This window comes from Camellia sinensis, chromosome 5 (assembly GCF_055761805.1).
Source record: "Camellia sinensis isolate YWXY chromosome 5, ASM5576180v1, whole genome shotgun sequence".
Lineage (NCBI taxonomy): Eukaryota > Viridiplantae > Streptophyta > Magnoliopsida > Ericales > Theaceae > Camellia > Camellia sinensis.
The window spans coordinates 149,759,343-149,783,062 of NC_138965.1; the positions used below are offsets into that span (position 1 = coordinate 149,759,343).

At 37.9% G+C, this 23,720-nt stretch overlaps 1 protein-coding gene, 3 long non-coding RNA genes and 1 other non-coding gene across 6 annotated transcripts; 2 read left to right on the forward strand and 3 right to left on the reverse strand.

Annotated features, from left to right (window-relative positions):
* Nucleotides 1-2,505: 2,505 nt before the first annotated feature.
* Nucleotides 2,506-4,143, forward strand: LOC114316062 (uncharacterized). The gene is made up of 6 exons (XR_014328911.1): nt 2,506-2,766; nt 3,039-3,250; nt 3,467-3,510; nt 3,594-3,686; nt 3,769-3,865; nt 3,971-4,143. It is a non-coding gene; the product is annotated as an uncharacterized LOC114316062 (transcript).
* Nucleotides 4,144-4,831: 688 nt separating this feature from the next.
* LOC145790237 (uncharacterized) lies at nt 4,832-6,809 on the reverse strand. Of its 2 annotated transcripts, XR_014328913.1 has the most exons (5): nt 6,719-6,809; nt 6,305-6,409; nt 5,821-6,222; nt 5,660-5,740; nt 4,832-5,580 (listed from the first exon to the last, which is right to left on the reverse strand). It is a non-coding gene; the product is annotated as an uncharacterized LOC145790237 (long non-coding RNA). The 2 variants fall into 2 exon arrangements; XR_014328912.1 differs by lacking the exon at nt 6,719-6,809 and having other exon boundaries at nt 6,305-6,489.
* Nucleotides 6,810-6,886: 77 nt separating this feature from the next.
* LOC145790238 (uncharacterized) lies at nt 6,887-7,451 on the reverse strand. Its single transcript, XR_014328914.1, has 2 exons — nt 7,201-7,451; nt 6,887-7,090 (listed from the first exon to the last, which is right to left on the reverse strand). It is a non-coding gene; the product is annotated as an uncharacterized LOC145790238 (long non-coding RNA).
* Nucleotides 7,452-9,773: 2,322 nt separating this feature from the next.
* LOC145791778 (uncharacterized) lies at nt 9,774-11,552 on the reverse strand. The gene has a single exon (XM_082872218.1). The coding sequence runs from the start codon at nt 11,550-11,552 to the stop codon at nt 9,774-9,776; it is 1,779 nt and encodes a 592-aa protein (XP_082728344.1).
* A 1,570-nt stretch (nt 11,553-13,122) lies between these two features.
* On the forward strand, nt 13,123-13,835 carry LOC145790239 (uncharacterized). The gene is made up of 3 exons (XR_014328915.1): nt 13,123-13,200; nt 13,292-13,331; nt 13,714-13,835. It is a non-coding gene; the product is annotated as an uncharacterized LOC145790239 (long non-coding RNA).
* The last annotated feature ends 9,885 nt before the right edge of the window (nt 13,836-23,720 follow it).

Genomic DNA, 23,720 nt, shown 5'->3' on the forward strand with positions numbered 1-23,720 from the left:
TTGGACGAGGCCAAGGAATTGGACCATCCACTGTTCCATCTACTTAGCCAATAATTCCATAGGGTGGCCTAGTAGATGTTATGGGACAGCAGTTAATGACTACAATGGAAAGATGGGCAACATCCTTTTTGGATCGAATGAATACCCACCAACCAACAAACACAAGACACATGGAAGAAATTTCAAATGTCCCTCAGCAAAGATTGGCTAGAGTTAAATAGCCTATGCAAATTAATAGACATTCTAATTGTCAAACTAGTAATCAAAACTATGAAAGGCTATCACCTCAGTCTTGGTATAAACCTATTTCGAGGCCTATAGCATGTCAAAATGCCTCAGTACTTAACAGTGAAGCCATGCAAATTGGTAGATCTAGCCCAGGACAAGAAAATGGCATAAGAATGATTCCAAATCCCATGTTCGAAGCCATACCTGGCATGAGGGGGTTCACTAATCCCTTATTCGAATTTATACCCGGGGGGTTGGAAGGTTTTCCTACAAATGGAAGAGACACAACACCAGTTCCAACACCTTTCGCAGGTCCTTTCGCAGGACAGGCTCAAAGGGGTTACCCACACCCCCAACAGCAACCGGCACCACAAGGACAACCAGTCCCAAATATACCACCTTATGGACTAAGAGGACCCCAGGCACAAGGTTGTCCACCAAACCCTGTGTTTGTCCCTCCAGTAGTGCTTTAGCAGGCACAAAATATGGTCCCTAGGGACCAAATTGCTGATATTGTTAGAGAGATGTGTGGACCGATGGCTCGGGGTGTCCTGACTCCTGTGTACAGGAAACCGTACCCACAATGGGTAGATAGGGTACATGAGTACCCAAGAGGTTTCAGGATACCAGATTTTGCCCTCTTTTATGGAAATGGAAACCAGTCAACAGTGGAGCATATTGCTAGGTTTGTTGCTCAATGCGATGAATTTACTAATAATGACTATATGAAGTTAAGATTATTCCTAAATTCTCTAACTGGGGGAGCATTTGTATGGTATATTAACCTTACACCTGGCTCTATCCAAACTTGGCAACAAATGGAAGAGGCATTTCATGCCCAATTCTTCCAATCGGAGCCAGAAGTTTCCATGGCAAACTTGGCAAGATTGAGTCAAAGGCCTGATGAGAAGGCTACTTAGTTTATTACCAGATTTAAAAGAGCACGAAACAAATGTAGGGTCATCCTACCAAAGCCAGAATTCGTGAGATTGGCTCAAAATAGCTTAGAGTTTAGGCTTCGAAAGAAGTTTGACTCAACTGAGTTCAGAGACTTGGTAGAACTAACTTATAAGGTGTCTAGGTATGAAGCATTACTAGAGAAGCACTGCTGGAAATCGGGCTTTTAGTGGCGTTTTAAAAACGCCGCTATATCTATCAAAAACGCCGCTAATTCATTTTGTGGCGTTCAGTACCAAACGTCGAAGCTGCGGCCGTCGCTGTATCTTTGCGACGTTTAAAAAATGTCGTGATATTAGTATAGGAGGCGTTTTAAAAAACGCCGCCAAATGTCCCACTATATACTCGCTGACGTCACCAACGATATTTAGCGACGTTTTGAAACGCCGTCGTATCTGTTTAAATAATATGACCGTTACTGTTGAGGGTTTAGGAGGCGTTTCTGGAAACGCCGTTATATCTTCTTCTTCTTTTTTTTTTTTTTTTTTTGAGATTGTGCTAGTTTTATTTGATTAAATTAAAAAGAATACCTGTAAGAAAATATTGAATTTGGTTTCGCATTCAATTAATAAAAAAATAACTATAATAAAAATAACATACAAAATATTAACTCCCATTCAAATACCTATGATAAAACTAACAAATAAAATAATAACTCCCATTCAAATAACAAATGAAGCATTAATTCAGTTTCATATGTGCAATAGCAACAACGAATCGATAGAGCGACCATAGCTCATTCGTTGTAAGCTACCTTATTACTAACCTATTAACATACAAATAAAATAAAATACATAAAAAAAAGTTCGTGATACCAATACAAGATTTTGATACAACTGGCATACAGAAGCCAATGCAATGCTCTACCTCTTTAGCCTGTTGTTTCTCCCAGTCCTCCTTGACTTTCCGGTTGATTACTTCAACCTGATGTCGAATATCAGAAGTAACAAGAGTATTCTGTCTTCTCTTTAAAAAGTCAAGCCTCTACCATTTGTCAAGTTATACTCAGTTTTTTTTTTAAAAAACTGTGATGTTTTTCTCAATTCTCACTATTCAATTCAGCCATTTGATATTCTACTCAAACCATTTTTTTGGGCAAGAAATTTTATTACCAAAATAAAGATAAAGTACAATGAGCTTAAGGCATGGACCTATAACTTTAGTACCAAATTAAGACCGGTTTGTGGTCTACTCTACGCAAACCTTGTAATACTAGCCCACGTTCAAACCAATCACGTAAAGTAACAATAACAAGACTACAACTTGTGATCCAAAATAACAATAACTCGAGTTCATGAACAAATTAGTTCCTAACCTCAGTTTCAAACTGATCTCAACAATGTCAATGAAGCTGAGCAAGGAGTTCCTGAACATGTCAACCCTGACAAAGCATATCAAACTGGAGCTGGAAGCTTACCTGCCATTGATGCTGAGCAAGGAAAAGAAGTCATAGAGAACCTTAATGACAAATCAGCAAATGTGGGTTTGACATGTAAGCCTGTGCATCTGTCGACTAATTGTCACTCCACTGGGAAAGATGATAGTGTTAATTTGGAGCACCGACAAGAATCTTGCCCCAAGGTTTGTGTTTTTAGCATGTTATAGTTTGATAGCACCTCTCTCTTTCTATACTAGTGGGTCAAAAACTACTGTCTTCCTGTATATATTTTAAGAGCAATAATGCAGTGAACCAGAAGATATGTCTAAAGATGAGCTTTATGGCTTTGTTTTATCTTACAGCACATGATTGTGTCATGCATACAATTTTTTTTTAATATATTTTTCATGGATGGAAAAATCAGATCTTGCCCCATTGTACTTTTTACGTGTCTTACTTGATGCCCTGACTCTAGGTGGGGACCAAATTGGAAAGCAAACTTGCAAAGCCCAGATTGAAGTCTTCCACTCAGGTTCAGAGAAATGTTTCTAGTGAGCCATCTAAATGCTCTGCAAAGAAACATATTAGATCAAAAAGCGAAGACTCACAGAGCACAAAACAGAAAAACACTCATCGCACACAGCCATTCTAACCACACGTTGGGTATGCAGAACTTCAAAACCAGAGGCAAGTATTTGTTTATGATCTATAAGTACCTCTGAATATACCGAAGTAATGGTTCCAATAGGATGTTGCCCTGGCCCAAGTTAATGTTCTTAAAATGACAATTATGCATTTTGTTTTTTTGTTTTTGTTTCATTGATATTTTTAAGTAGCATTCCCTTATTTTGGAATATTGTTCATTTGTTCTTCCCTCATGTTATTGGCTGGTATTCTTAACAGGATCCTAAGAGTTCAAAGTCAAAAGTTATTCATGATAACAGAAGGTATTTATTCCTTTCGAATTTCTGCACAAGGAAAATCTATATCTGCAATGGGTATGCTGCTAAAAAATACTTCTCATTAGCAGTGAAAAGGAATTGAAGACAAAAAAGGTTGTTCATGAACTTAAGCCTTCTGCCTCAGAGAAGCTTGTTCCTAAAGCACGTCAGAATGCAAACAGGTTTATGAAACATCATATGCAATGCTTCATTACTTGGATGTTTTGACCTTCTGAGGTTTGACATAGAGTTACTGTTGTGCAGGCCCAAGCAGGTTGAGAATTCAACTAAGTCAGGCATGAAACAAAGCTTGGCTGTGTTCAATTTCAAAAGTGAGGAACGGGCAGAAAGGAGGAAAGAGGCAAGAACACATGCTGTTTTATTAATTTTTATTTAAAAAAAAAAGAAAAGGAAAAGAATCATGGCTGTGACTTGTTCATTTGTCTGTTTTCCTCTTTCATCTTAGTTTTACATGAAGTTGGGGGAGAAAAAGCATGCAAAGAAGGCCGGGACAAATCAAATTCAAGCAAATAAACTGGTACATAAATTCAATGCAATAGTTATCTAAAGTGTACGGTTATGTCACAGAACCTACAGTGCTAAAGGAGAAAGGATAGATAACAAAAGGATGCAAACTTGCAGGGAATTAGTTTGTCAATGAAAAAATGCCAATATGAGTAATTGCATGAACATTATGACCAATTTACCTGAATTTGCACTTTCTTAACTGCCTCTGTAAGCAACTGACACCCCACAATATCCTGCACAAACCAGAGAAAGTTCTCACCAGCGATTTTATTTTTCTAGGAATAGCAATTACATCAGTCAACATTTCAACATTTGAGTATAAGGAATAGTCTAATCAGTTTATGCCTAAGTAGCGAAGCAAAGTTGATAACTAAATCTATGCAACGACTCACCCGGAGTCTGAAAAATAACTTGTGTAGCTGTGTAGCTCTCTCATTATCAACTTGGGGAATTATAGATTTGAGCAATTCAGCAAATTGCACTCTAACTTGACACTCAGGTTGGCTACCTTTTGTGCATTTAGTATTCAACTTCTCTAGTACTGAATGTTGGTGTTAGTTGCCGAGAAACTGCTTTTCCATATCTGGGATGTTGGAAGGGTTTTCTTGAGAAACTTGGATCTCTTTAGTTTGAAGGAACTGGACAGAATACTAGCTCATATTAGAATATCTGTAGTCTTCATAACTACAGATATTCTTACAAAATTATAATATTTACAAAATAACTACAGATATTCTTGGATTAAATATTCATCCTGACAAGAATATTTATAATTTTGTAAACCACAAGAGTCCATTCATAGTTTAAACAAACTTTTGGGATATATTGTAATTTAGAACATTCAATAATTAGAAAAGATAACATGCAAACACTAGCTCATATTAGATATAGCAGAAGCCAAGTTCAAACACAGCTTTAAAAACCACAAAAATGTGAGTTGTCTAATAGAGATCATAAAGACCACCACAAGATTCATACTTGACTGATGAAAAGCCAACATTCAACCCCTATCAAAGTTGGCCGACACATTCAAAACTTGGTAAATAAGAAAGCATTGTATATAGATGATTCACTAATCAAAAAGTGAGAAACCCATATCTTCATCTTCACTCTCCTCTTTCTCTTCCTTCTTCTCCTCAGCTAGAGGTGCTTCAGCAGCTGGGGCTCCACCTCCACCTGCAGGAGCTGCAGCAAAAGCGACACCTCCACCTCCACCACGTCCACCAATAATCACCTGCAGTCGAATCAGTTTAGCAAAATATCGGATGGCTTTACAGATCATGAAAAGGGGCCACAGAACAATGAAACAGAAATTAGTATCAAAAGGCACCACATGGACTTGGAATACCCATTGTAGCTTTCTGGTGGCTTTTGAGTTTAGTTGGTCGGCCAAGTTCCTTAACAAAATGCCTCCACTTCAAACAAATATTATCTTTCGTTTTACTGAAACTCTACGCTGTAATATATAGAATAACCTTACATAGTACTTTTACCTTGTTAGTTCTTCTTCTTCTTCTTATTCTTCTTCTCTTTCTTTGAAAGGTGAACCTATATTTAATAAGAGCAAGTATTGTAATTAATAAGATATGTTATTTGTCAAAAAAGCTTTGATTAAATGATTGCTCACCTCTTGGGATGAAAATGCATGAGATTGTTGTTGATGTGACATTGGCCGAACAGTGGGATGACTACTAAGTGAATCCACAACCTATCATTCAATAAGAGACTTAAGTTGTATATTAGCTCTAGGCAATTTAAAGTAATAACTAGTAAAAATAATTAAAATACCTGCTGCCTATGTAATGAGTTTGATGGTGCAACAACTGGGTCAACGGGCACGCCTGCAGCTTGCAATTGAGATTCCAAAAACTGAATTCGTGACTGAAAATCTGTGCGTATAGCCTGAATTTGTTTCTCCATTACTTCATTCATCTTCGACTCAAACTGCATTTGATACCGTTGAAGTTGCTCTTGAACTTGTTCCTGAACTTGAGTTTGGAAGAGACGATTCTGCTCTTGTGACCGCCTATATCCACCTCCAAAAACATCAGTGGGTGACGGTCCCAATCCAAACGTCTGAACACGGCCAGGTCACTCTGGGCCCATAACTTGTGTGAAGATTTGCTCCTGTAATGCTGCAGGGTCAGTAGAAGATCCCTCCATGTGCTCTGCTAACTCATTCATTTGAGTCTGCAAGTTTGAATTCAATAATGAGCCTCCAATATAAATATAAATCATATTAAAAGTCCAAAGATAAAGTAGTATCACATACCATAACCTCATTAACTGAATCACTATTTGACGTCCCATCTTTCATGTATGCGGCCATCCACACCTGTGACCGACTAGCAGGAACCCCATTGTTCTTTTTTGTCTCCTATAAATGAAAGACAACCAAAATCTTAAGATAAATAAGAAAATTAAATAATTAAGCAATTAAATATGTGAACAAGTTAAGTAAATATGAAAATATCTGGAAAGGATGAAAAGATGTCCCTATTGTTGTGAGTAGTAATTGAACAGGTTGGTTTGGCAACATCCTTGTGGATGGATTTCATGATGCAGGTGCTTGGAAAATGAAGCAATAGGGATGATGATGACAAGTCAACTGAAATTTATTTAAGATGTTATAAAAAATTAACAAACTTTGAGACACTGTAAGCAAACTTTGAGAGAATAATTATACCTCCAGTCGAACTACTGAGAAAGGCTTTCGGCCTGTTCTATGATGCAATGTCTTCTTCTTCCGGATTTTTCTATTCTTCTTGCTTGATTTCAGTCAAATATGAAATTTATTTAAGATGTTATAAAAAATTATCATATATAAACATTTTTCACATAAATAAAATTTTACCGATGCACTCTGAGTGCCCCAATAGTAGACCAAAGCCCGCCACTGATCCTCATGTACTCTATCTGGTCGATGAGCCAACCTTTCTGCATCATTCTTGAAGGGTTTGTATCCTATTGTTTTCACTCGACTTTTCCAATCTCTCCATTTCTTTCCAAATGAAGCCATTATTGTTCTCTTCATGGATTCATCTGCATCCGTATGAGCCTGCATTACAATTATAGACACTTGTAATATGCAATGTCAACTACACTTGTAATATGCATTTCATATGGAATACAATTGTAACTTATTTCATATTAAATATCCATATATACCTTTATCTCCCTCCATATGTTATCTTTGTTTTGTTTTGGAACATAATGCCAAGTCATAAAAGTGAGTGGTGCAAGACTCCCATCTCGTGCCAAAACGCCCAAATGTGAAGCAAGGGATGTGTGTCCTTCAACTACTTGATTCAACTCATTTGGAACAACTTTTAAAATGCCATCTTCACTAGTACCCCATTGACCATGCACATATGTGGGACCCCTTGTCTGCTTTTGTTTGGCTTGACTTGAGCTAGGACCTACAAAACAATAGTAGTAAGCTTCAAATTTCAGTTGAATATTTGAATTATGCTTTTAATTTCAATAAATTTCAACATATCATATCATGGGGTGTTAAAATTCTGCTATCCTTGCTTCTATACCACACATTATGCTTTTAATTATCCAAACTCAATTTTTTTAAAAATAACCATGCATTATGTATGATAGATAGGACTATAAACCTAACTCAAAAACACCATAAGAAAATATTAAGCAAAGTTGATACATACCAGCTGAAACAGAGCCATGTGATGTACTACCGCTACGTGATGTGGTAGGAAGACTGCCTGGTGGATGCCATGATGCCGGTGGATCGGGTATGACTTTCATCTTGAGTGTGGTCCGAGTCTCATCTGAACTAGAACTACTAGAGCTTGATTGCTCACTTTCACTAGAAGAATGGTCGAAGCTAGAACTCATAGATAATATCTATAAAAAAAACTACAAACATAAGAGTGAGGACATGATAATCTATAAATATGTACTGCATTCAAAACAAAATAAGAGTACATGAAAGGTAAAAATGGTCATTTAAAGAAAGGTACAAAGGTACAAAAGCAAAGATTTTATTAATATGAATATCCATACAGAAAACACACATGTAAAAGTGAATATGCGGCCAATTACAATATCAGATCAGTTCTTCGTCATCTTCAAATTGTGCCTCTGCCGATGCTTCAAGAGGTCCAATAGTTTCATCAACAGTTGTTCCATCAATACCTTTCCTAACCCAATCCATGTCCTCCTCACAAGTGAAGGAAGCTACATCTAACTTTTGATCACCAAATCTTTCCACTTCGTTGTGATGTAGTCCTTCATCAATAGTTGGTTGTTCTCCACACACCTCATACAAGTCTCTAGGTTTCATCTTGAGTACAACATTCCAATCTTCATCAACAGAATCATTAACATAAAAGACTTGTTGTGCTTGAGATGCTAGGATGAATGGCTCATCACTGTCTTGTTTCTTCGCATATAACAAGTGATTGAAATTAACAAGTGTAAAACTAAAATCATCCTGCTTGAGTCCCTTATTGTTATCAATCCAGTTGCACATGAATAACATGTATCTATGGTCGTGTGAGTAATACAATTCAATAATATCTGTCACATATCCATAGTACGCTACATCACCTTCCACTGGATTAATGTCTTTCGCACTTGCATAGCTAGAAGTCTTTGCCTTCACCATAACCCCACTATTCTGAGTTTTTCTTCTCAACTCACAACTCTTAGTATGATACCTAGTACCATTAATTATATACCCATTAAATCTGGTGGCCTTTTGGCTGGGTCCCAAAGCCAAAATTTTAATCTCTTCTGACAACGCTACATTTTCAGTAGCTAATAGCTCAACAACCTATTTTTCAAAAAAAGTTATCAATATTAAACATCAATTAACAACTTCAAAAACATAGAAGCACATGGATTGCAAAAATATAGAAGACTTGTGCTTAACATGCACTTACATGAGAATTGAACCATTTGGGAAACTCATCATTGTGACGACGATCCACATCATAATCTCTAAGACGACGATGTGACCGCTTAATAAATTCACGATGTTCCCTACACAATTAAACTACTTGTAAAATGCATGATAATTATAGTTGGTATAAATACATTCACAATGAGACGAAGGTTGCATCTATCTTACTCTCGATATGGGACAACCGCAGCAATGTTAAATAACATATACCGATGAGCCTGTACCCATGTTGTGTTATCAAGAACAAACCCTTTTCCTTTTCCTAAAGCCCGCCCCATTAATATCTCAGGACTGTCACTAACATCGCAATTCCTTAACGGTCGATGCAATTTCGACTCAACATCATGCAAGTACCTTGAGCAAAATGTCATACATTCTTCGACCAAGTATCCCTGTGCAATTGAACCTTCAGGATGACTTCGATTACGCATGTATGGTTTAAGTGTCATAAGGTACCTATAAACAAAAAGATGCATACATGACTTCCAAGTATAAACAATCAAATATATACAAAATGGACATTGGAGTAGATTACACACCTTTCTATAAAGTACATCCATCGATATTGCACTGGACCGGCAATCTTCGCTTCCTCTGCTAGGTGAATGGGTAAGTGCTCCATTATATCGAAAAATGATGGAGGAAAAATTCTCTCAAAATGGCAAAGTGTAAGAGCGATTTGGGACTGAAGACGATTTAGACCATCCACCTCTAGGGTTTTGAAACACAAATGCCTGAAGAAATTGCTTAACTCAATTAATGGTTCAACCACTTTCTTCGGTAACAAATTTCTCACTGCTATTGGAAGTATTTATTGCATGAGTATATGGTTATCATGACTTTTCAGTCCAGATATGCTCCGCTGTTTGAGGTTAACCCGACGAGAAATATTGGATGCGTAACCATCTGGAACTTTGATATTCTTTAGAAGTGTGCAGAATAGACTTTTCTCTCTATTGTTCATGGCAAAACATGTAGGAGGCAAATAATACTTGTTCCCAACCCTTTTCTGAGGATGTAGTGCCTTCCAAATTCCCATATCTTGCAAATCTCGACGAGTATTTAAATTGTCCTTCCCTTTCCCATCAACATTTAATATCGTCCACAATACATTATCACACACGTTCTTTTCAATGTGCATCACATCAAGATTGTGGCGAATCAAATTATGCTCCCAATATGATAGCTCAAAGAAAATACTCTTCTTCTTCCAATTATGACCCGAGCCCTCATTTTCCTCCTTTTCTTTCCCCTTTCTATTCCGTTTGCTAGATTGTTGACGCTTAGAAGTCAATTTGAACTTAGGGCCTAGCTGTTGTAGCACATTAGCCCCTGATAACCGAGTTGGACATGATTCGAATTCACAAGTGCCATCAAAAGACGCACTAGCTTTCCGAAATTTGTGACCCCCATTCAACCAGCGACGATGCCCCATGTAACATAATTTCCTTCCGTTCTTAAAATATCGAGAACGAGTATGTGTGTTACAACAAGGACAAGCTAAAGCACCTTTCGTGCTCCACCCAGACAAAATTGCATAGGCAGGAAAATCATTTATAGTCCACAATAACACAGCATGCATTCGGAACATCTGATTAGTTTCCGCATCATACGTGTCAACACCATTTTCCCACAGTTCTTTCAATTCATCTACTACAAGGCGTAAGTAGACGTCAATATTATTTCCAGGTGAAGAAGGACCATCGATGAGCAATGTCATCATCATATGAGGCTGCTTCATGCACAACCATGGTGGAAAATTGTATGGCATTATAATAACTGGCCAACTACTATGAGAGACATTCATTGCCTTGAATGGATTGAATCCATCCGCTGCTAAACCCAGTCTGACATTGCGAGGCTCACTCGCAAACTTGGGATACAAATTATCAACATTTTTCCAAACTGGAGAGTCAGCAGGATGTCTCATTTTGCCGTCATCAATTCGGCCCTCAGCATGCCATCTCATTAAAGAAGATGTTTTGGATGACATAAACAATCTTTGAAGCCTTGGAATCAATGGAAAGTATCTAACAATCTTATGCGGAATTCTTTGTTGCTTCTTCTTAACATCATTCTCCTCCCCCTCAAACTGTTTGTATCTAGGCATATGACACACTATGCAATCATCCATACCAGCTGTTTCCTTCCAATATAGTGAACAATCCCTTGGGCATGCATGTACCTTATGATAATCGAGGCCCAAGTCCCTAAGAAGTTTCCTTGTTGCATAAAATGACTTTGGCAAAGTTTCACCCTTTGGGAACGAATCCTTCAAAAGCTCAAGCAACATCGTGAAAGACTTGTCACTCCACCCACTAAGGCACTTGATGTGCAATAACCGAACAATAAATGAGAGCGTTGAAAACTTCTGACGCTCAGGATACAACTCTCTTTCGGCCTCTTTCAATAAATTGAAGAATTTTTCGGTTTTCTCATCTGGACCTTGTTTAATACCAGAACTTGCTGCCTCGTGAATAAAGCTTGGTGGAGGAAGTCCAAATCCTTCGTATAGCATTTCATAAGTTTCATCACCATCGTTCGAATCAGTTAGCCCGACATTCACATTGTGTGGCACAGGTGATGACATCATTCACCTCTAACTGGTCTCTAATATGTTGGTTCATCCTACTTTCCCATTCAGGAATGCACGGTCTATATTGTAAAAAGCAGTTCATACCGCTTTGTTCATCTCTAACAAAATTTCGGCAGCATCTCCCCATGGTTCTCCAAATACACGACATAGACTAGGTGTACTGCTACACCTTGTCTAGTATGCACTCGGAGAACACAAGGAGTTGCTACACGAAATCTCTACGAGATGGACTATCAGCAGTAGAACTACTAATTACAATACAGACTTGTGCTCCTGAACTGTCCAAACTGGACAATCCAAGAAGAGCTTCATCAAAGATGACTAGGTATCTCTAATGAAGATTCTTGGACGGGTCTAAGGCTATTTATGCATGCATGCACCATTAATGATTGCATCCCGGTAGTGCAATCTAAATTAGTACTATCAAGCATACTAGAAGCATATCTAGTATGAAGCATATTAATGAAGAAACCAAAAGTTTCTACAATGCTCTTGATAGATTATTATAGATTCAAGAAATACATTGCTCTCTCAAATCCATCAATAATAGAATAATTTTGGCAGGAACTCATAGATGTGGGAAGTTCAAACCCACTACCCAAACCAATAACTGTACCAAAGCTCGAATACTTCTGATGATGATTCAAAAAACACCAAAGAGCAGCCACCAAATGAGGAATCACATTCACAATCACAATCACAACCACAACCACAATCATATGATAGAACAAAATTATTTTTATCAACTAAAAGCACAACATAAGATGTGATAAGAAATTGCTTTGCTTCTAAATTAATGCTCATACAAGGACACATAAACTACCAAAGTCAGACTCTTGGAACTCAAGAGAAAGTGAAAAATCTATAAACTTAGTCATAGTTTTGATGAACATCCAATGAGAAAGACAATCATAGTTTCTTGAAAAATTCAAAACCCAACATAAACATAAACGAGCTACTAAAAAATAAAGCACAAAAAATAAATGAATTTTTTTCTGAGGGTAATTGAGACCAACTAAATTAACAATTCACAGACAAAATCACCCTATTATCATATTCAAGGGGGCAATCCATGGTTAATATCACAATAATTGATCATTACGGAAAAAAGATTCATCAAGCACTATATATATACACATATATTTCACAAAAACAAAGGTTATAGGAGAGTAAGATAAAGGAATTGAGATCAAATAAATTAGTAACAATTAACAAAATCAAATACCCTATGAAGAGACTGGCACACCTTTGCTGGCAAAACATTGACAAAGAGAGGATTAAAAAGAAAAGAGGACCAGAATGAAAGTGTTTTTTTATTGAACAAAATAAACCTATAATTTCTAACATCATAATGAAAAGTCTAATTTTAGTTCAAAAATCATAATGAAGAGTGAGGAAGGGCATTGTTACCTCACTTACTTATGACTTCAAACAAACAGGGCATCAATGAAAATGATAATGGGTACTCATTAAAGAATGAGCAACTGTTTTATTTTTCTGTCATTCAAGTAGTTCAAGTGATCAAGTTAGTTCTAATTGCATTGACTCATAATTTTAACTCACAGGAGCTACACCGAAGGGTGTCCTGAAGCTCATGAATGTGGAAACCCTGACCATCTATCATGTAAAAAGCCACCTCCAGGTATGGATATTTTTTTTTATTGATTCTGCTATTTCCAAGTTGATTTTGACATTGCTCAACTTCATTGGATATATATTTCTTTAAATTTCAGAAATATAGAACAGCCAGATACAAACCAGAGTCTTCAGAAGGTATAAGTAATTGTGTCCTGTTTATTTATCTATTTATTTTTCTTTCACGTGGAAGGAATCCTTTTTACATCATGGGTTGCTAATTTTACATCTTTATACCACTAAAGTCATGCCTCATAAGTTATTAAACTTGTTTAACGCCATAGCAAGCTGAAATATCATTCATATTTGCGCATTTTGCTTATGCTTGCTGCTAGCCTGCTTTTATTGGTTGTGTTATCTGTTTCTCTTGTATGAAAGTGCAGAAGTTTGTATTATATGAAATACACATCTTATCATGATGTTATTTGTTTTATGCTTTTCTTTTTCTTATTAGACACTTCAAGGATTTCCAGTGAAATACACGAGTGTAAAACAATTGTTTTCTCTCTTCACGCTGCAGGAATGTCAGAGAGAAATTTGACTCCTATTGAGGAGATCACATCTCTGGATTTGAAAGCGTAAGTTCGTTTATCTATCTTTCTTTACCTGGAATGTTACTCAGATAACATCATAGTATATAATTTACATTTTCCCCCCTTGTCGAGGGAAGTGTGAAATAAAAATAGCTTTATATTTTATTCACATTTCCTTTTCCATTTCCTTTCCCTACACAAATTCATGTCCAAATCCAAGATCCAAGTATATAGTTATACAAATACAAGTTATCACAACACAGGACCTATTTGATCAATTAATGCTGTTTCTTCTTTAGGAAGTTAGGTAATGGAACAATGGGGGTAGTGCACCCCAGGGACAAGGCAAGAGAAAATAATATTCCCCAATGATGTGACCTAAGAATCACAGATATGGACATGGGATAGACACGACACAACACTGACACACAGACACGACATTTCTCTAAAAATTAGGACGGACACATCGGGTACAAATTGAATATAATATATAGATAGATAGATAAAACCAATGTTATTTAAATAAAATTTGGTATAAAAGTTAAAACACATAAATAACATTAACATTATTAAGAAATCAGCTCAAACAAAATGGTATGCATGTTTCATCCACTTGTCACTCATCTCATGATATCACTTGTAGGAAGAAAAAATAAAATAAAATGGCCTTGCTAATAAATGTATTGACTACTCTCTAAACCTACATTTTTCTAATCAACTATAGATTTCAAAATAATAAAATTATGATTATGAATTTCCTAAAATCTCGACTACATCATTCTCCACTATTTGAAAAAATTCATCATCTAATTTCTGTTGCTTAAAACCACTTGGCATGATTGCGATTACCTGCATCCACCTTGTATTTCAGTTTAATTTTCTCAAACTTAAATTTCAAAAAATCTTCAAAAATTAAATCAAATTGAATACTTATGCTCTGTTTGAGTAAGTGAAAAATATTAATCAGAGAGCTAGACAATCTTAAATGTTAATCCCGAATACAAAGGAAAGCAAGCATTGCCTCTTACAGTTCAGCAACAGAGAGCTAGACAGTCTTCATTTTTCCCAAAAACCAGAAATAGAGCGAGACAGAGACAGAGAGAGAGAGCGAGTACCGATTACAGTTCAGAAACAATGTAGACTATTCAATGAAGGTTGAAATGCGAGTAATCGAGGGGTCAGAGTTCAGATCTGAATCTTCGAAATCGCTTCAATGGAGCTTCGAAATCGCAGGCGATGGAGCTTCAATCTGAATCTTCGATGAAGCTTAGATCTGAAAGTTCGATGGAGCTTCGATCTGAATCGATCTGAATCTTCGATAGAGCTTAGAGAGGGTTGAGAGAGAGAGAGAGAGAGGGGGGGAGAGATCTGTCCGTATGTATTAAGATTCAAAATAAGGTTTCGTGCGTGCTATTGTTCAAAAAAAAAAAAAGAAAAAAAAAGAGGCGCGTGTGGCTACCGCATTCGGAGGCGTTTTTAAACGCCTCCCATTATAAAACGGTGTCGTTTTGTGAAATAGAATAGGCGGCGTTTTATAAAACGCCGTTAAATACTCATAACAGTGGCGTTTAAATAAACGTCGTTACAAAAACGCCACCAAACTCTCTTTTTCCTGTAGTGAAGGAATAAAATTGAAATAATGCATCATACAAGACATATTATAGAGATCCTAATTATGAGATTGATGCAGCAGAGATTGTGGGGAAAGAACCTGTGATCTGTAAGGCATTAATTCATAAGGACACAACAATTGACCAGCAGTTTAAAAAGAAAGACCTACATAGGAAATACTCTTTCGATTTAATGAAGGCAGATGACATTTTTGATCATTTGCTTGCGGCCAACTTCCTTAAGTTACCAAAAGGAGTCAAAATTCCATCTCCATATGAACTTAAAGGAAAAGTGTATTGTAAATGGCATAATTCTTAGTCTCACTCGATTAAAAACTGTATTATTTTTCGAGACAGGATCCAAGAACAAATTTGGAAAAAAAGTCTAAAATTCCCAGCTAAAGCAGAAAAGGCCATGGGGATCGACAGTAATCCATTTCCAAAAGTTGGAGAAAGTGCAGCTAATGTTGTTGTACCAGACTTCCAGAATTTATCTTTGCAGGAATTGGAAGAGGTCAATGTGCAAATACATGTTGCCAGCTAGGCTACTGTTAAGAAAGACACTAGAAGTCTGCCAATTGTTGGACAAGACTCTACAAGTCAGGGAAAAGACTTTGATGAAGAAGCATTGGATGATGATTCCTTAGAGGCAGCAGTTATCCAAAGAATGTGTCACAGGTGTAGGTTGAGCTATAAATGGCTGAAAGGGCTCCCGATTGACCGGAAGCAATACTACAGGGATGTGCAGAGACGTCCTAAACCAACCAGTGCTTATAACAAAAGGCCATATCCAACTGCTCCCAGGCAGCAGCCATTCATGGCTGAATTAGCAGCTACTAGAGTGCAATTCAAGGGTAAGAGGCCTCTACATGAGTCCAGACCTGCCAACTATTATAGAGTGGAGGGCAATCATCCTGAAAGAATGACTGAAATAAGCTCAGGTTATGGGATCAAAGCCAGAAATTGACCCCCTAGACCAGCCTCACGCAGGACAGAAAGTGACTACCTTCATCAGAGGCCTGAGTTAGGCCCAAAACATAAAGTCAGGGCCAAGCAGTGGCCTTCACAACCAGCTTTGAAGATGGCTTCGAAGGAGGAAATAAACAGTTCAACAGCTGAGTCAGTAAGTTCATGGGTACCTGGAGTTCCAAACTGGTTTGTGATGCAAAACAAACCTAGGGAAGTGGCTACCTAAAGAGATGTTGTTGGAAACCAAGGTAGGATGGTCAAACCTCCTTTGGTGGCTCCAAACAATTGCGTATTGCTTAAACACCCAAAAACAAAGGAACCAGATATGGTCCCCGTAATTTCTAGATCACAGATGAGGAAGATTCAGCATAGGTACACTCAGTACCAGAAAGACCTGAAAGAAAGTGGAGAAAGCTCTTCATTGGTCCAGATAGAAGGAAAAAAAAAAATCCAAAGTCAGACCATACTCCAAAACCAACTCTACAAGACAAAATGGGTTGTAGCAGAGAACAATTGACCAAAGTTCACTCTGAACTAAAAGCCAGAGAGAAATCCAGTCTAGCAGGATTGGAGAATGCTTTGATGGAGAGTGATAACGAGACAGAAGAAGAAGTTGGCCTAGGCCAAAAGAAAGAAATGGTTGAGGAAGAAATGTTCGAAGCCTTCATAGCTGAACAGACGTTTTTGGTTGAAAAGCCAGTCAAAAAAGACCATTAGAAGGAGTTTGCTAGTAATGAAGTGCCAGAATACAACATGGAAGATGCTTATGAAGTAACTGAACAAGGTGGCCAAGAGGAGAAACAGGCACAGCCAGCCATCCAATTTGGCTCGTTTCCTCCAATATTAATGAATATGGTACACATATTACCGCATGAATTCCAAGCTGGAGATAAGAACCAAGAGGGTCAAGAAATTGACCCAATTCCAGTCTCTAGTGAAGACTCACAAGTGAGTATGGTACAAGATGAATCTGGAATGGCTACCGCAATGGAAACTGAATGCGAGAGTGAAGAAGATGTGAGTATTAACCTCTCATATCCTTTTGAGTATCCCTCGAACTCTATGACACAGCATGTCAAGCCTTTGTATATCAAGGCCTTCTTCGATGGAATACAATTGAATCGAGTCTTGGTGGATAATGGGGCAGTAGTGAACTTACTACCGAAATCTTCCTTGAAGAAATTAGGGAAAAAGAACCCCAGGTTAATCCCAACCAGCACAACCATTGCTGGCTTCGCTGGAGACAAACAGATGGCTCAGGGAATTCTGCCCATCAACTTGAGTGTGGGAACCAGGGACTGCATGATGGTATTCTTCGTTATCGACAACAATGCTAAGTACAATGCTTTACTTGGTAGAGATTGAATTCACACTAACAAGTGTATGCCTTCCTCTTTGCATAAGAAAATAATGATGGCCTTGGGCAATGGTGAGACAGAGGAAATTGATGCAGATCCTCAACCCTTCATAGCCTGTGCAGACTTCGCGGAGGCCAAATTGTATATTGAGGGAGTGACACCACTCAGTATACTGAGAAAACCTGATAGCTCAGCCGAAGTGACGGCTGATGAGGAAGTGACACACCTGAAGCACTTAGTCCAGGAGAGTGCTGATGAAGAGGTTGTCGTTAAGGATGACAATAATGCTTGGTTGTAGGCAAAGAAATGAAGCCCAAGAAGCCAAGTCTTTGGCTCTAATTAAGTTCTCAATATTGGATGTAAAATAAATAGTCCAGAAAGTGCAAAAGCAAGAGAAAGAAGCCATGATAATTGGCTGCAAGCAGGAGCAGCAACAGGCCAGAGTTTTGGCCCTTGATAAATTATGTGCATTGGACATTGAAACAAAAGTCCAAGAGATACAGGAAGAAGAAGACTTATGGACAGACTTTATCTATGAGGAGGAGGGTAAAGATATTGAATCAAAGAACCTGGGCGCAGAACAAAGTAAAGAGATTGCTTCAAAGGCAGAAGGAATCAAAGAAGGAGCTTCAGTAAGTTCTCAGATACAAGACCCCTTAGAAGAAGTAAATTTAGGGGAAGGTTCTATATAACAGCCCACCTATATAAGTACTTGGTTGAATGCTCTTAACAGGGACCAGTTGTTGGTTGTTCTGAAGAAATATAAAGATTGTTTTGCATGGTCTTATAATGAACTACCAGGATTGGATAGGTCATTAGTAGAACATAGGCTCCCTATGAGGCCTAATTTCAAGCCATACAAGCAAAAACCAAGAAGAATGAGTCCAGAAGTGATTTAAAAAGTTAAGGGAGAAATTCTTAGACTACTTAAGGCAGGCTTTATTAGGACAGCCAGGTATGTCGAATGGTTATCCAATATTGTGCCTATAGTTAAGAAGAATGGTAAAATGAGGCTATGCATTGATTTCAGAAACTTAAATCTAGCAACTTCAAAAGATGAGTATCCTATGCCTATAGTAGATTTGTTGGTAGACAGTTCAACAGGGCATCAAATTTTATCAATGATGGATGGGCACTCTGGTTATAACCAAATATGTATTGCAGAGGAGGATGTCCACAAGACAGCATTCAGATGTCCTGGGAATATTGGCACCTTCGAATGGGTTAAAATGCCATTTGGCCTGAAGAATGCTGGGGCTACATATCAGAGGGCTATGAACACTATCTTTCATGACCTCATTTGAGGATATTTAGAGTGTTATATTGATGACATTGTAGTGAAATCCCAATCCATGAAAGAGCATTTGTTTCACTTAGAAGCAACTTTTGAAAGAATGAGAAAGTTCAAGTTGAAACTCAATCCTCTTAAGTGTGCTTTTGGCGTATCATCTGGAAACTTCTTAGGCTATGTAGTATACAAGAAAGGAATACAGATTAACCAGAACAAAGCCAAAGCCATCATTGAAGCCAGACCTCCATCAAGTAAGAAAGAATTACAAAAGTTTCTTGGACAGGTTAATTTTCTTCGAAGATTCATTTCTAATACTGCAGGGAAAAGTAAAGTATTTTCTTCATTGTTAAGGCTAAAAGATAAAGAGGAATTTGTGTGGACAGCAGAGCATCAAATTGCTTTCGAATGAATCAAAGCCTACTTGGCCAACCCTCTAGTGCTGATGCCACCAAAGGGTGATTAGCCCTTGAAGTTGTACATAGCTGCAGCAGAAGATTCATTGGGAGCTTTTTTAGCCCAAGACAATGAAGAAGGCAAGGAGCAAGCTGTTTATTACCTTAGTAGGTTTCTAAATTCTTGTGAATGTAAATACTCAGCTGTTGAAAAACTATGCCTTGCATTGTATTTTGCTGCAATGAAATTAAGATACTTTCTTTTGCCTACAACCGTCTTGGTAATTCTGACCACAGATTTGGTTAAGTATATGTTATTTAGACCTATGTTGAGGGGAAGAATTGGCAAATGGATACTAGCCTTATTAGAATTTCATTTAGAATATGTTCTCCAAAAGACAGTAAAAGGACAAGTTTTAGCTAATTTTTTGGCAGACCATCCATCTCAAACAGAAAGCCAAGAGATAATGAAACTTGGTATGGATCAAAAGCCAATGGTCTAATTGGAATTGGTGTAGTAATTAAGTCACCACAAGGAATAGAAACCACGCATGGTTTCAGAGTGGATGAAATTACTTGCTCCAATAATCAAGCTGAGTATGAAGCCTTAATAATGGGACTAGAAATTCTTATTGGATTACAAGTTCATGCAGTTGACATATTTGGAGATTCTCAATTGGTGGTTAACCAAGTGAAAGGGATTTTCAAATGTCAAAGTATAAGCATATTGCCATACTATGTTGTTGCATTACATCTGCTTTCTAAATTTCAAATAGCAAATGTAACTCATGTCCCAAGATTCTTGAATAATAGAGCTAATGATGTGGCTCAGAAAGCTTCGAATTTCAGGAGAAGAGATAATACTCAGAGGGACATAAGCCAAACAACATATCAGAAATTAATACCACCCTTAAATAAAAGGAATGTAGTCTTGGAAGTCAATCATAATGACTTACAAGAGCAAGATTGGAGGCATCCAATAATACAGTATCTGACTGGCCCAACTTCGAAAGCTAGTAAAAAAATTAAATTGCAGTCTATGCAATACATAATGTATAGTAATCCTCTCTACAAAAGAGGGGGAGATGGTTTATTGCTGGAATGTTTAGGCCCAAAAGAAGCATTGACAGCTATGGTTGAGGTTCATGAAGGCATCTGTGGTGCTCATCAGCCTGGTGTGAAGATGAGATGGTTGCTTCGAATGCATTCCTATTATTGGCCAACTATCCTTAAAGACTGCATAGAATATGCAAGAGGTTGCCAGGCATGTCAAAAGCATGGCACAATAAGGCATGTGCCCATAACCGACCTGTATGCAGTAGTGAAGCCTTGGCTATTTAGAGGATGGGCCATGGATATGATGGGAAAAATACACCCACCCTCTTCGAAGCATCATTGTTTCATTTTAGTGGCCACTGATTACTTCACTAAGTGGGTCGAAGCTAAGCCATACAAGGCTGTAGACCAGACTGAGGTCATTGGATTCATTAAGGATTTAATCCATAGATTTGGTATCCCGCAGACTATAACTGTTGATAATGGGACTGTATTCGATGGGAAAATGGTAAAGTCTTTTGTGGCAGAGTTTGGAATTAGCCTTGTTAATTCCACCCCCTATTATGCACAAGCCAATGGTCAAGCTGAATCATCCAATAAATCCTTGAAAAAAGAAATACAAAAGGTTGTGGAAGACAATCCTAGGGATTGGCATAACTTATTATTGGATGTATTGTGGGCTTATAGAACTTCCCCAAGGTCAAGCACAGGAGTCACTCCTTATGCCTTGGTATATGGGCATGATGCAGTATTACCTATGGAGATTAATGTTAAGTCCTTGAGGGTAAGATGTCAAGACCAGTTAGATCTTGAGCAATACCATCAGAGTATGTACTTGGAGTTAGAAAACATAGATGAAGCTAGAATTCTGGCATTAAATAGCATTCTTTTCCAAAAGAAGAAAGCAGCCAAAAGTTATAATAAAAAACTTAAACACATTGGCTTTGATGAAGGTGATTTGGTATGGAAGACAATACTCCCAATAGGAATTAAAAGCCATAAGTTTGGCAAATGGTCACCTAACGGGGAAGAACCATATCAAGTTCATAGAGTCCTGCCTTTTGGAGCATACCATTTGAGAAATTTGAATGGATATGTACATTCCAAAAAGATTAATGGCAGATATTTGAAGCTTTATTTTCCAACTATATGGGAAACACAAGGAATAAAATAAATGTTGAGTAAAAGAACATGAGAATATTCAAATGATAAATAAGAATTTGCCTTTCATAAAGAGTTGAATACATTCTGCCATAAATTGGCCCAAAAGTGATTACAATGTCTCAGTTGTTCTTTTACAATAGATGTTCTATTCTTAAATGATGAGAACAACTGGATGGTTGTGGTCATTTCCTGCTTTCGGTCAGCCAGTCCTTGATTGGTAATCTGCAACTTGGTGTCAGTTCGGATTAAAGCCTGGTTAACTGCAGATAGCTCCTCCTCAAGTTGAGCTTTCTTCTCCAGTAGTTGAGTTTGAAAGTGGGAGACAGAGGAATGTTGTTCCTTTAGCTCTGATACTTCAGTATGTACTGTGGAAACAAAGCTCTGGTCTCTAACCAATTTCTCCTCCGCAGCCTTGGCAGCATGGCAAATGTTGATGTAAAAGTCAATAGTGGCTGCTGCCTGAGATAGATGACTTGAGACAGTCATGCCGGATTGCTCAACATTTTTGCAGCACTGAAGGAAGCCATTTCTTATTATAGGCTTCTGTAAGGCCTCAAAAGAGATCCTCGAAAAGGATGTCAACAGCTCCAGGCAGCTGTCCAAGTCTATCAGAGGCGAAGAAGGTTTACTACTGGTGGAAGAGCTCTCAAAAATTTCTAGCAAGGAGTCAGCCAGAACTAATGGCTCAGTCTCATCATTAGCTATTGGAGAGGTGGAAGGTATGTCGAAGAGACTAGCTAGTCTCGCTTTGAAAATGTTTACCTCATCCATGGACATGAAGGGTGCAGAAAGAGTTTTAGTGGAAGGCACAAAGGACTGCATAGGGATAGGAGAAATGGATGGAGCATCTTCAGCAATTTCTATAGTTCTAGCCACCAATAAGTCGAGGGAAGAGGGGCTGGAACTAGGCAGACATAATAAACTATGAGTTAGAGAGCTGCCAGCACCCTCTATAGGGGAATCAGCTACCATCAGAGAAGGAGCAGCAGCTGGAATTCCCTCAGGAGGAGTAGAAAAAGCAAGGCTCAAAAGAGAATTAAATTGAGATAAATCAAAAGTCAAATGAATGAGATATGGAGTTAAGCCAGAAAGGAAAGGAGCAGGAATACTAGGCCTTAAGGAGGGTACAGAGAATGTAGGCCTAGGAAATGGAAGTGTTATCTAAATAGACTTCACATTTTGCAATTGATCAACTTCAACTGAAATTGATGGAGTCCTTATTGGAAGAATAGGCTCAGTAGTTGTTGCTGCAAAAGAAGAAGTACAAAATAATGTCAAGTCTTAATACCAAGAATTTGATAAAAGAATAAAAGAGCAGAGGCATGAAAGGAATTACTTGTTTCAGAAGTGATAGCAACAATGGGAGAGCTACGAAGGGAATAGTGCTCAGTAATGTGTTGCCTTCTTGCAGTTTTCCTTTGGATTGCATCAGCAACAGCAGCTTCATCTATTAATAATTGCTGCTGCCGTCTCTTCTCAGCTCTTTGAAAAACAATTATTTCTCTGAAATGTTCCTCTTTTACTGCTTTAGCAATCGCCTCATGAGAAGGGTCTTCGACCAAATCAAAAGGAGAGACTGTCATCTTCTTTCTTTTTCTTCTGGGTGATGGTATTTCTTGCTCTTTCTAAGTCTCTCTCTCTCTCTCTTTAATCTGGGATTCAGACTTTTCAGGAGTAAGTTCCTTTTCTGCTGCTTTGGCAGTTGTCTCGTAAAAAGGGTCTTCGACCAAATTAGAAGGAGAGACAATTAGCTTTTTCCTCTTTGTTCTTTGTAATGGTATTTCTTGCTCTTCCCCCGTCTCTTTCTCTTTAGTCTGAGATTTAGATTCTTCAGGAGGGAGTAATAGCTTTCTTTCTTTTTATGATGTTGTTTGAGAGTAGCTAAAGTTTCAGTTCTTTTAGGAGATTCCTCCTGTGGAGATCCTGAACCAAGAGATATGAATGTAAAAGAAACAAACAAAAGATTCTAAAAATAAAGAAACCTGAAAATACTTACCCTTTTTTAAAGCAGCTCTGGTAACTCTAGCAGGAGGGGATGAGGCTGCAGGAGCAGTTTTGGCAGCTGTGGAAAGAGAGGGAATATTCTTAACTGTTGATGATTTAGCCTTCGAAGGCACTCATAACCCTATCAGCAAATCATGAGAGTGTACTGAT

Coding starts and splice junctions, on each gene's coding strand:
- LOC145791778 (XM_082872218.1), bottom strand. CDS start 11,552: ATGTCATCACCTGTGCCACACAATGTGAATGTCGGGCTAACTGATTCG.